This window comes from Urocitellus parryii, chromosome 4, assembly GCF_045843805.1.
Source record: "Urocitellus parryii isolate mUroPar1 chromosome 4, mUroPar1.hap1, whole genome shotgun sequence".
Classification (NCBI taxonomy): Eukaryota; Metazoa; Chordata; class Mammalia; order Rodentia; family Sciuridae; genus Urocitellus; species Urocitellus parryii.
The window spans coordinates 141,811,409-141,824,641 of record NC_135534.1 but is presented as its reverse complement, the minus strand read 5'-3'; the positions used below and the strand labels follow the sequence as shown (position 1 = coordinate 141,824,641).

Genomic DNA, 13,233 nt, shown 5'->3' with positions numbered 1-13,233 from the left:
TGCCTGAATGCAGGCACCGTGATACCACAAGAGTCACTGTGATATCCAAGACAGCTAGGGAATGACTAGTGGGTAAACTGAAATATAGCATGGTTCCACTGTCCAAGGGGATGATTCATGCCCTGGGTGGGATGGAGTGGGACAACATGAAATTTTATCGCTGCTGGATGGCCATCCAATTTAAAATTTATGAATTGTTTATTTCTGGAGTTTTCATATTTTCAGACTGTGGTTGACTACAGGGAACTGAAACCATGACAAGGGGAACCATGGAGAGGTGGGGCCACTGTATATTCTTGAGCTAGTACAATTTCAGACAGGCCAAGTCCCTGTGATCCATGCTCTCAGGACCTTGCACAGTGGTGGCCTGGGATTTGGACTTGGGTATTAGCCTGTGGCAGTATAGATGTGGCTTGCAATTGAGTATGACCTCACAACTGAGTTCTTCCTGTCTTGCCTTCACTGAAGCAGAAAAGATTTTTCTGATGCCTGCACCTGACCCTGGGGCACATGGATTCTGTCTTTTCTGAGTCAGATGGTTTAACTGTTGTTTTTAATTGCTGACTCACTTTAAAATATATATATGCTTAGAGTTTTATGGTTCTTTTCTGACACCTTAAGGATTTTATCATTTTCAGTAAATGCCTCATAAATCATTTGAGATTGACTAAGCAGCAGTATCTGAAGTGGATCCTTCCTTCTCTTCCTTACTTCATGTCTCCAACACTGTGGTTAGTAAATCTCCCCAGGCCTTTGGCCACATGTGTCCTATCACCCACCCAATCCCCATGTGATTCCAACCATTTGTTGCCTTTTCTTATTTATTTGTGCTGACTTTAACGTCTCAGAAGCATTTGTTTTCCATTCTCATTGGTTAAAAAAAGATGGAGACAGAGAATGATGGTCAGCAGTTTGGCTTAGTAAGAACCTCAGAAAATCTTCCCCCATGAACACAATGAGAACCCAGGCAAAAACAGTGAAGGTAACTCTTAAAGAACTCTGAAAATTAACAAAAGGCTTGTAAAACTCAGGAGTTTGTAGTCAAGAAACAATTGAGGATCAGCAAAAACAGGGAGCTTTGTGGTATTGTAACTTAACTTATTTCCATCCTGAGTTTTAAATTCACAAAGAAGGACAGGAGGGTTAGAATAGTCAAAAAAATCTTGAAAAAGAATGAAAAATCAATTCATCCCAATTTCAAAACTTGCTATAAAGTTAGAGTACAAGACTATGTGGTACTAGCACAGGGATAGATAGAAGTGAGATTCCAGAAACAAACCCTTTACCTGTGCTCAATTCAAAACAATTCAATGGGAAAAAATTAATTCACAGTAGATCAAGGACCTAAATGTAAAAGCTAAAACTATAAAACTCCTAGAAGAAAACATAGATGTTAACTTTCATAATCTTAAATTAGAAAATAGTTTCTTAGGTATGACACCAAAAGTAAAAAAAAACAAGTAAAGTCAGAAAAGTAAAGTCAAAAAATTGAACTTCATCATGATTTAAAAAAATTTTGTATTTCAAAGTACACAATTAAGAAGGTGAAAAGACAAACTGTGGAATGGGAGAAACAGTAGTACATTGTATGTGTGATAAAATCTAATGTCCAGAGTATATAAAACTTCTTATAACTCAACAATACAGAAACAACCCAGTTCTAAAAACAGACAAACGATCTGAATAAACCCTTCCCCAAAGGAAATAAACAAATGTTCAGTAAGCACATAAAAGATGTTCTACATTATTAGTCATTAGAGAAATGCAAATAAAAAATATGATTAGATACCACTTTACATCTACCAGAATGACAATAGAATGAGGTGGAAAAGTGTGGGTGAACATGTGGAGAATTGTGAACACTGAAACATTGCTGGAGGATTATCAGTGGTGTCACCATCTGAGAAAGGTCACAGAGTTACTTCATGACCTAACAAGTCCACTCCTAGGCAAATGACTAAAAACTTGTGTCACATATTAATATTCATAATAGCCAAAAGATGGAACAACCCAAAATGTCCATCATCACCCAAATGGATAAATTACAATATCTAAAAAAGTAGAATGTTTTTAAGTCTCAAAAAAATGAAATTATGAGGGCTGTGGATGTAGCTCAGTGGTAGAGCTTTTACCTAGGGTAAAGGCCCTGGGTTCAATCCTCAGGTACCATGGAGCAGGGATGGGAAAAAGGACTAAAATTCTGATACATGATGTGACATAGATAAATGTTGAAAACTTTCTAAGTGAAAGAAACCAGCCAAAAAGGAACACATATTTTATTATTCTATTTACATGAAATTTCCAGAATAGCAAATTCACAAAGAAAAAGTAAATTGGTGGTTTCTAGTTGCAGGGAAGAGAAAGAACGAGGATTGCTTACTAATGAATATAGGGTTTGTTTTGAAGTGATAAAAATGTTCTGGAAATAGATTGTGAAGATGATCGCACAATTTTGTTTATACTAAAAACCACTGGATTCTATGAAAAGAGTGAATTTATAGCATATGAATTATGTCTAAAATTAACTTCCAAGTGTCAATGTCATTAGGATGAAATAAATGAAATATTTCATGAAGAAAACCTTATTAACTCATTCTGGCAAGATGATTGGCTGTTGTGAATTGTATGCTGTAAACATGGGTATGCATGTATCACTGTAGTAAGATGCCTTTAATTCCTCAGGATAAATACCAAGGAGTTGTACAACTGGGTCATATGGTGATTCCATTCCTAGTTTTTCAAAGAAACTCCATGCTGATTTCCACAGTGGTCGTACTAATTTACAATCCCACCAGCAATGTAAAAATATTCCTTTTTCTCCACATATTTTCCATCATTTATTATTGTTTGTATTTTTGATGACTGCGAAGTCTTTTGGTAAGAGATCATTAGCATATGCTTATAGTAAAACACAATGTAGAGACAAAAATTTTTTAATGCCACTCACTAAAAAGTTCAGATAATCACCAATAGATGGGTTTTATAAACCTGCTATAAACACTTTTGTGTATGTTTTGTTTGAGTTTTATCTTTAAATAGAATCATTCTCTCCCTCCTTTATATGCCTTCACTTTCTTTGATAGATAAGAGGTGCCTAGAAAATGAGCCCTGTTTCTGTCTAAGATATTCTAAGTCAGTGGTTTTCAAACTGTGGTTCCCATATCAACACTTCAGCATCACCTGGCACTTCTCAAAAATTCTATCAGTGAGAAATGCAGTACCACCCGAACCTTCTGGATAGAAAGCACAGGGGTTGGGGAGAGACAGCAAGTTGTATTTGAACAAATCCTCCAACTGACTCCAAGCTCAGGTTTGAGAATCACTGCTTCAAAAGGATTTGCTTCCTTTCCAAATGGGGAAAAGAAGAAAGGAGCATGTTATAGTTTGAATTTGGAATGTCCTTGAAATGTTCATGTGTTGAAGGCTTGGTCCCTAGCTGGTGGCACTGTTGGAGGGGTGGAGTAAGTGGGTAACTGGGAGTGTGCTCTTGGGGGGTGTATTGGAACCCCAGCCCCTTTCTCTTTCTCTTTGCTTCCTGGCCTCTTTTGCAAAGAGTGGGGAAAGGGGGGGTGGCACTTATGCACTCCTTCATGTCACAATGAAGCCATTTATTTTTTTAAAAAATCCCTGACTTGGTACTTTAAAACTCAACAGCCCCCCTGTTCATAAATGTGTAGGACACACTTAGAATAGCACCTGGTTCCTAGCAAGGGTTCATTGCATACAGGAGGCAGTAGTGGTTGCAATGGCTGCAAGGACTAAATTTCTCCACAGAGGGTGCTTGTGTTGGCACAAGAAGCTGTTGCTATTTGCATCAAGAGGGTGTTTCCTATGTTAAGAAGGTGGCAAGCTGGAGATAGACTCCATCTTGGAGCACTTCCTCCTGGCAAGCAAGACTCCCTGAAGACACAGCCCTAACTGTGTCCTGCACATGAGGCAGATCATCCACCAAGCTGCTGTGGCTTGTCAGTACTGGCCACAGAAGCAGGGAGCCTGGCTGGGAACAGCACCTGGGGCACGGGAGGAGGGGCTGAAGAACACCGAAATAAAGAAGCATTTCAGGGCCTTTCTAATAAGAGTTTAGTTTGGGGGCGGGGGGCAGCCACAGGGTAGAAAACAGCACAGCATGCTGAATGCTGGCCACAAATGGGGGAATCTCTGAGCAAACATGAGAGTCTGCACACCAGAAAGGCAGGGGATCCCCAAAGACCCACAGACAACAGCATCACTGGTATAGGAAGCCAGGTGGCCAGAGTGGGGACTGGACGACACAAGTGAGCCTTCAATGCCCTTCTTCCCCCCTTCATAGGAATACTGTTCCGTATCCTGGGGCAGTTAGCAAGCTGTCACTTAAAAATGCCAGGAGGACAGAGGAAGAGAAGAAGAAGAAGGAAAAAGGAACAGAGAGAGAGAAAGTGGGAAAGAAGGACAGGGGAAGGGGAGGAAGACAGAAAAGAGGAAGAAAAGGGGAAAGATGAGGAAGGGTGAGGGAAAGAGGGGACAGAGGAGAGAAATATGAAGAATGGGAGTCATACCCCTCTCCTTTGTCCCCTATATATGTATATTAATAACATTAACACATAATATAATAGTTATCTATTAAGTTACATATTTATTATTCTATTAATTACATATATAATAATAACATGTTAACACATGATATAACATCACACACACACACACACACACACACACACACATATATATATATATATATATATATATATATATATATGTCTTACACTGAATTTTTTCCTTCCAAGGTCGCAAGACCCAGGTTGAGGTTATCAAATCATTTTAGTCTGCTATAATGATTCAAGTTAAATGCAAACTAAGTCATGAAGGGTGAAGAGCGCTATGGAAGCAGCAGGCGGAGTCCACCAAGTTATTCTAACTCCAGTCTCAGAGGTTCCACCTGCTTCTGCTCCTCAGGACTTCATGTCCCTTTAGCCTGCACATTCACAGCATATGGAAACCGAGGAGGTGAACACAAGGAGCTAAGTGGATGTGGTATGAAATCGTGAAAGGCAACAGGCACTTGACCTCAGCATCAGGAGTTAATAGGAAGTGATAGGAATGAGGGCAAAATGAAGAGCATACGCCACCCCTGAAAAGGCAGACCAGGAAGCTCCAGCCTGGTGTCGTCTTGGGAGAAAGTGGCCTCAGTGTTGCCAGACTATCTAGTTGTTTTCCCGAGAGGCCAGACACAGATCCTGTGTTCAGGGCACTCCCAGAGAACCGACAAAACGCATCTATCTGCGGGCTCTATCTGTCCACAGATTTACTGGACAGCAGTTGGGTCTATTTCCAAATTGCAAACAGAAGATTGATCCCTCGCCTGTCTTCCTCTCTCTTCCCAGGCCATTATGTATATGTGGATGCCTCCTTTGCCAAGGAGGGAGAGAAAGCTGTGCTGCTCAGCTCTGACTTACAGGCAGAGGAGTGGAGCTGTCTCCGCTTGGTCTACCAGATAACCGCGGCTCCAGGGCCTCCATCACATCCCAGCCAGCTGAACCTCTATGTGAGATTCGAGGATGAAAGCTTTGACCGCTTGCTTTGGTCAGCTAAGAAACCTTCAGACAGCTGGCTCATAGCCAGCCTGGATTTGCCAAACAGTTCCAAGAAATTCAAGGTGAGTGGCATTTAGGGGGAAGATTTGGGGATTATGATATATACTTTATCCTAATGAGATCTTTATAAAACTTCTGCCATTGAGGCTAGTTATAGCATGGAAGATTAGTAGTTATGTAAACTAATATTTTCTTTATTCCTTAAGAGAGCTTCTTTCCAGATTTCCTCCCATTTATTTAAATGAGACTTCTATGAGAACTAAATGGTGTCTAAGCTAACCTCTTCAATAAACAGATTTTTTTCCAGTAGGCTTTAGGGAGTATTCTTAGTTCTTGTCATTTTTGTTTCATCCTTCTAAATTGTATATGGTATATATTTATGTTATCTTCCCAGAGGTGAAGTTGCTACAAATTTGAATAAGACATTAACCATGATAAAAGGAAAAATGAAAGCACTTTAAAAGAAAGATATTTACAAGTCATGTTCTGTTTCCTTTTCAAAGAAGAAAATTGTTCCATATGAAGTTCTGGAAAAGGAAGGCATATAGTCAGGTGTGGACTGGAGTCAGGAAGGAGAGGGGAATCTGACACACTTGGCCATGAAGTGTGGTAGTCAGTGAATCACCGAGGACACAATGAAGCCTTCATGAAAATGTTTTTCATTCCTAATCTGCCTTTCACTTTCCAATGCTATCCTTCCTTTTCTTTGAAAAGTTTTGAAGTACTGTACCCCCATATCTCTGTCTGCTTGGAGTTCCTTCCCACCAGGCAGTATTGAAAGAAGGAGTCAATACTGAGGGGTCCAGTTTCCTATTTCATACCATGCTCCCAAAGTTATCAAATCCCAGATCTACCACATACTTGCAAAATACCAGGTTAAAACCACAGAAGAAAAAGCAATTACCTTCAGAAGCAGGACCAAACATGAACTGTAACATTCCTGAAAATCATTCACTAAATTTTCTTGCTTCTATTTTCTCTTTGTATAAAATTCTCAAGTTTAGTGGAGACCCTAAGCAACTTAGTGAGACCCTGTCTCAAAATAAAAAATAAAAAGGGCTGGGGATGTGGCATGTGGCTCACTGGTTGAGTTCCTCTGGGTTTAATCCTGGTTTAAAAAAAAAAAAACTCAAGATTTTTCATCAGTATAGAAACTAGAAGTGATGTATGAGCGTCCTCTGTCTCATGGAGATATCTCTCACCACTGTCAAATTTGTGCTTCCCACCTTCTCTTCCAAGAGATTTCTCCTCCAAGGAATTTTTCCTGGGTCCTCTGCTCCCTATTTCTATTTTTAGAATGGATTTTCCCCAGAACACAAGCTGTCCTATCTACAACCAATTGGTGCTACTACAAGCACTGGAGAAGATAGTGGTTGGGATAAATTAAAACAGCTGATTCTTTGCCCACCTCAAGGTTCTGAATATATATGTTTTCTCTCTCTCTCTCTCTCTCTCTCTCTCTCTCTCTCTCTCTCTCTCTCTCTCTTCTAATGAAGTCCATCGTGAGATTCATATCCAACAGCAAAGAGCTAAGACTAGCAATTCTGTTTGCCTTGCACTGCTGAACAGCTCCTGACTAACAACTGAAAAACTGAAATACTGAACAGGGAACATGATATTCTGAAGTCTAACTCCCCTTCTTCCCCATGTGTTGTGCAGATTTTAATAGAAGGCATCCTAGGACAGGGAAACACAACCAGCATTGCACTCTTTGAAATCAAGATGACAACTGGCTACTGTATCGGTAAGTTTCATTTTCATTGCAACAGAACACAAATCTTTTTCTAAAATCTACTGTTGCCAGAAAGCACTGGATCAATCTAAAGACCAAGCTGCATACTGCATAGTGGTTTAAATTCTGTTAGGTTTCCCTGAATGCTACACATTGTTTCTCTGTCTTCAGCAGAGGAAGGCTTATTAGCATTTGCCTGGACTGGCTGGTTTCATGAAAGAAAAGTAGAGGCAGCAACTGGGTGACCTCAGCATTGCCACCCTAACCTCAACATATTCTAATAAAAATAATTCTGTATTGCTGTAAATTCTGCTTTTTGTAGCCTTTCCCCGAAAAACAGGCATTGTATGCCTCCTTCCCTCCATTCCTGTCTTGGCACACAGTGCCACATCTTAGTAATCATGGTGGCCACTTAGATTCCACTTGAACAGCATTGGGTAGCCTCTTAAATGCCAGATTCTGAGAGGATGCAAGGAGAGGACAGTCCCTGCCCTAAGGTTTGCTTACCTTTTATTTGTTGGCCATGGACAATCTATCTCTATATAATAAACATATCCAGAAAAGGACAAGCCATGCTTTGGCCGTGCTGGGAGGAAGGAAAGAGCTGTCTCTGGACAGATCTCTTAGGGAAGAAAGGACAGGGCATGTCCAGGCAAAGGCCAGAGGCAGAGAAGTTGGTTTGAAGTAAGAATCTGTACTGCTCAGGGATTTTATTAAGGAAGAGTCTGGATTCTGGATAAGGAGTTTGGAGTCACTAAATTATTTGGTTAGGAGACACTAAAAGTCAGTCAGCAGGGTACAGGTATGCAACTGCGATTTCAGTTCATGATTCTGGCTGCCACTTAGACAATGAGATGGAGACAAGCAAAGCCTGTTGGAGCTGGCAAAACCCCGAGGAAGCAATTGTGACCTTACAAAGGAGACATGCTGAAGTCTTAAATTGGGGTTTAGCAGTGCAAAAGGAAAACATTCATAGAACTGAGAGGTTTTTCAGCACCAATAGTTCTCGAAGTCTTTTTGAACATGCAGGGGAAAGGAGTGGAGACTTCACTAATCCCCCAAAGTCTCCTACTTCTCCATTTTAAACTTAAATGACATTTCTAAAGCAACAGAAGGAAAACAGACTGGGAAAGTGAGTCCTTTCTGAAGATATTTAGTTCCAGGCTCCTTTCCTTGAGCCTCCGTCCAGGCAGCATCCCCTGCCAGTCAGCCTGGGGCTTGGACTACAGAGACCAGACAGACTCACCTGTGGAGCGCCACCTGCTGGTTTTTCCAACTCAATGCACCCTCAGCCTCTGTTTTTATCACTGGTAAAATGGGGATAAAAATGAGATCATGAATATGAGGCCATTGGTGTAATGCTAGGCACTCAAGAAGAAATGTATGTTGCTTTTCTTCAAATGATTTGGTGGCCTTCTGGTTTTTTTTTTTTTAACAGAAGAAATGACACTATTTTATCTCATTAAACTTTATGGCACTCTCTTTGTACCTCTTCTCTTGGCTCCTCATCTGTAAATGAGATTAATAACAGTGTCTATGTGTTGGGCATTTGTTAGCAGACTGTGCCATGGAAAAGTTGAAAATAAATCTTAAAATTTTTAAATGTTTGCTAATTTAAAAACACATTGACAACTACACAAGCTAGGATCCATGCAGAAAAGTGGAAACAGGTACACTCAACCTCATCAGGAGAGTCCATCAAAGAGACCCTGATGTGTGAATAGTAAATGAAACCAGGAAGGATCACTCTTTGACCTGGGACTAGTAACTTGGGTAGCTCAGGGGCTGCTTTCCTATTTAGGTCTGTGGGGGCAATGGAGAAGGAATAACAGGAACATGGAGACAAAAGCTGTATGGTGAGGGCTACTAGACAATGGCTGTGCCCTCAGTAAAGGGATCATGGGCACCTGGCAGGGACAAAGCCAGGGGACTAAACCACTGATGTCATGCTCCTTCCATCCTCCACTGGACAAATCCAACTGGAAGCTGGGAAGCACGGGAACCCATTGATATAGTCCAAATAGGTCAGCCTCTGCAGAGTAGAGCAGGTGGAGAAGGGCAGGGTGGGTCTGGAGAGGCCGTGGGGGTTGGCCAACACAATCATGCTTCATATTTTTAATTGCAGGATTATTAGGGCATATACAGGCACTTGTCTATGAATTTCTTGTTCCCACTGGAGGAGTCTGTCCATTGGAAACAATTTATAGTAAACATATGAATGCTACTTAAAGGGATCTCTTTATTTTCTTTCTCTTCTCCACTCAGGAGCTGCAGAAGGGGCCCAGAACCTAGAATATGCCTGCCCTGCCTATCCTGACTGTGTTCTTAGTAATAAGAAAAGCAGGGGATTTTAGCATCTAGGAAACATGCCCCTCAGTTCTGGGCATTTTGTTCACCATCAGTAGAGAACGGGATAGAGGGCTAGGCCACCAGATTCAGAAAGGGTGATGAACAAAATTTCTGGAGCTGAGAGCAGAACCCTAAATATTCATTAAAATAGATATGACTGGAGCTTGGGGTAGACCCGGTGGTAGAGTACATGCTGAAGGGTCTTAGGTTCAAACCCTGGGGCCAATGAATTAATTATTTTATTTAATTAACAGAGATGACTGACAAAAATGGCCAGCTTATGCCCAGCACTGGCCACACTTACAACAAGCCTATGTGGTGGGGACATTTTCCCCAGTTCACATGTGGAGAAACAGGCTAAGAGAGGTCACTCAGCAAACCCCCTAGCTAGTAGATGAAAGGTCCACAATTCAAAGTGGCAGGGATGAGTCAGAATCTTCATTCACTGCAAGTTCTTGCTTCTTGGCTAATATTGTCATGGAGTCCTGGTACAAATGTTCCAGGGAGCAGAGGAATGTATCAGGCCAACGCTGCAGTATGGGCATGCCCAAGTATGACAATGTGTCCATGACTCATGTTTTCATTTCTCTTTGACCAGAGTGTGACTTTGAAGAAAATCATCTCTGTGGCTTTGTGAATCGCTGGAATCCCAACGTGAACTGGTTTGTTGGAGGTGGAACTATTCGGAACTCCCACTCCATTCTCCCACAGGATCACACCTTCAAGAATGAACTGGGTGAGCAGGAGAAATATGGAGTCCTTTTCCCAGGGTGAATTTTTCTGCCATCTCTTCCCACCCACTGCATTGACCTGACTCTGGCTTCTATCAGCAGACTAGGTACTGGGTCCCCTGATGGAAGAGTAGGGTAGAATACAGAGTTAGAGAGAGACCATCTGTCGGCATGGGCTCCACAATTAACAAAAAGCCCTCCCTAGTGAAATGAGTTTTTTCTTCATGGTGACCTGCTCTTGCTATTTTTTCATTTCCATTATGTTTTACTTTATTATCTATTTGTTGTTTAACAGTCCTCGTTTTTTAAAGATAAGGGTTGAAATAATCCCAGGGTTGAAATAATTCCTTTTCACTAAAAATAGATAGAAGGATGAAAGAACTTCCCAAATGGCTGTGAGGTGAGCCAATACTGGTGATTAATGCTGAATGTGGTGTGCAACAGGGCCCCCTGGTGGCTAAGTACGCTGAGATGATCATCAGAGGACTGGATCAGGACAAGGGTTTATTTTTGTGGGTTATCACTGCTCTCCCCTGGACCCTGGTAAACCTTGGAAGAGTTTAAGTTTCCCTTCAGTTGCCAGAAATTTCCATCCTCAACTCTAAGGTCTTCTCCAAAAAAGTGAGAAGATTCTGGTGGTTGGCTTTTCAACCAAAGCAAGAACAGGAATTTTGGTTCTGCTGTGAACAGTGGCATTTTCAATCTGAATACCGAGGTGATCTACTCACCCCCCAATAAATTGCTCATGACAACAGCATGTGCCCAGGCCTGAAGACATGACAAATTTTTATGGTCCTTTCTGTTTTCTCTCAGTCACTGTAGAATCTCTTCATCTGCGTTTGTTCTTTTATTATTTTTTCCTTTTTTTAAAAATCTGAATTTCCTTTTTACATCTGAATATTTTTAAGCATGTGTCCAACTTCTTTTCTAAGGTTCCCATGCTGCAGCTTACCTTGACTCTGGACAATCTTCATTTTGACCTCCTTATTATTCTCTTTGCTTTCATTCTAAGTCCTTCTTTATATCTAGAGTTTCAGATTCAGTATCCAGGAAGATATAATAACAAGTGATGTGTGGGTCGGGTGAGGACTAAAGAGCAAAGAGGATGCAAGCCCAGGTTGCCAGATCCTTTTATTTTTCAAGACATCAGGAAGAAAGAATTTTTATGTGAGATTTCTCAAATTTTTAAAAATTGATGAATATTTTCTTTAAAAAAAAGACGCTATATGGGCTAATTTTAAAAACTGACCAATATCTACTTTGTAGCTTTATTTAACAAGTTTCCTTCTCCCACCCCCAACTTCTAGGCTTCTTACAACAAATACTTGTAAGTAACCATGTAAAAATACTGGAGTCTTATAGGGATTGTCTGTTTAAGACAACCCTGACTTTAGATCTAGATTTTCATTTATTTTACCTTTACTATTAGTACTATTAGGAAAATGACAAAATGCTGGTTTTCCAGGCATCTTCCCACCTGCCAGGAATATACATTCAAGAAAGAGAAAGAGAGTTCTACCACAAATGAATGTAATGCCAGGTTGTACGTCCAGTGCTGTAAGAGTGGTCCTCTCCCCCTACCAAAAAAAGAGAGGTGCTAGAATACAGAGGTAAACCCCTCACTGCTTGGATGGCATCTAAGTCATGATATGGAAGTAAACTGCATTTGAAGGGTGGGTGTGATTTTGACAGGCAGAGACGAGCTTGCAGAAGCAACAACGGTAATGTCAACTACAAGGAATAAACGGGAGAAAGAAAAGACTGAGAAAGCAGTGTAGGGGCAAATTCTAAAAGGCCTTGAATGCCAGGAAGGGAATTTCACCTTCATTCTATTGACAATTGGAGGTCTGAACAGAGGAGAGATCTCCACTGTTTTAGGTATATTTAGGCAAATCAACCTGAAGGTGGTTGTCTCAGAAGGCAGAAGACAAACACCCAGAACAAGATTTCAAAAGAGTGCCCCAGAAACTGTTTCTTTAGATATGGCTAGGGTCACTCATATAAGGCACTGAGATAAAAGGAAAAATGTTTTACTTCTTACTTTTAAAAATAACATTTAGCACTTTTGAAACAATGACAAAAGCTTGGGTTTTCCTATGTGTAGTCCATACTTTGGCCCTAAGGACACACAGCCCATCTCTGTCTGTGGCCCTTGCCAGGATATAAATGAGTGTTCTGTGTAAAGGATAATCTGTAAAAGGATTTTACATCATGGCAGAGTGGTCCACAAATCTGTATGATGGTTAGGTTAACTCAAAGTAGCAAAATGCCACTCCTCCAAACCTATGTCTAAAGGAAAAAAGCAACTAACACTTCTCACAGTTCTGAAAAAGCTTTTCTTTTTCAGATGACTTTTTCTTCATGTATGGAAATAGCCCTGTTTTGATATTGTTTTTCTGTCATATCTTAAGAGTCTAGTACAAGGAGTGGAAAGGATCTTGAAAAAATGAGTAGATTAAGATTGGAATCGTTTTTCATTTTGTTATCACAGCTACACAAAAGTGCAAGTTCAAATAACAGGGATGTGTTCGAGACCTTTCACAAATTACTTACTTAAAGATTAGGTCCTAAGTCAAACCCTCTGGATGACCAATGCATTGGCTTAGTGATTACTTATTCAATGCACCATTTTTTAATCCTCAATCCTTCTCCCAGCTCAGAATAAATATGTATTTCTTGGGAGAAACAACAGACCAACTGTCTAGTGTCAAATCATCCATTTGACTCTATGACCTGAATACAATCCATCCTTTAAAGAATTTAATAGTCCTAGTGCTTATTTTCTGACCACAGAACATTCTGGTCATATTTGTGTCAATGAGGGATACAGAAAGCACACTAGGCTGGGAGT

At 40.6% G+C, this 13,233-nt stretch overlaps 1 protein-coding gene across 1 annotated transcript in view; it reads left to right on the top strand.

Annotated features, from left to right (window-relative positions):
* Mamdc2 (MAM domain containing 2) overlaps nucleotides 1–13,233 on the top strand; it is a 162,956-nt gene that overhangs the window by 70,115 nt on the left and 79,608 nt on the right. The window contains exons 3-5 of the mRNA XM_026389255.2: nucleotides 5,361–5,632; nucleotides 7,230–7,314; nucleotides 10,250–10,387. Of these exons, the coding sequence (XP_026245040.2) occupies nucleotides 5,361–5,632; nucleotides 7,230–7,314; nucleotides 10,250–10,387 (495 nt within the window). The remainder of the gene's footprint in view (nucleotides 1–5,360; nucleotides 5,633–7,229; nucleotides 7,315–10,249; nucleotides 10,388–13,233) is intronic.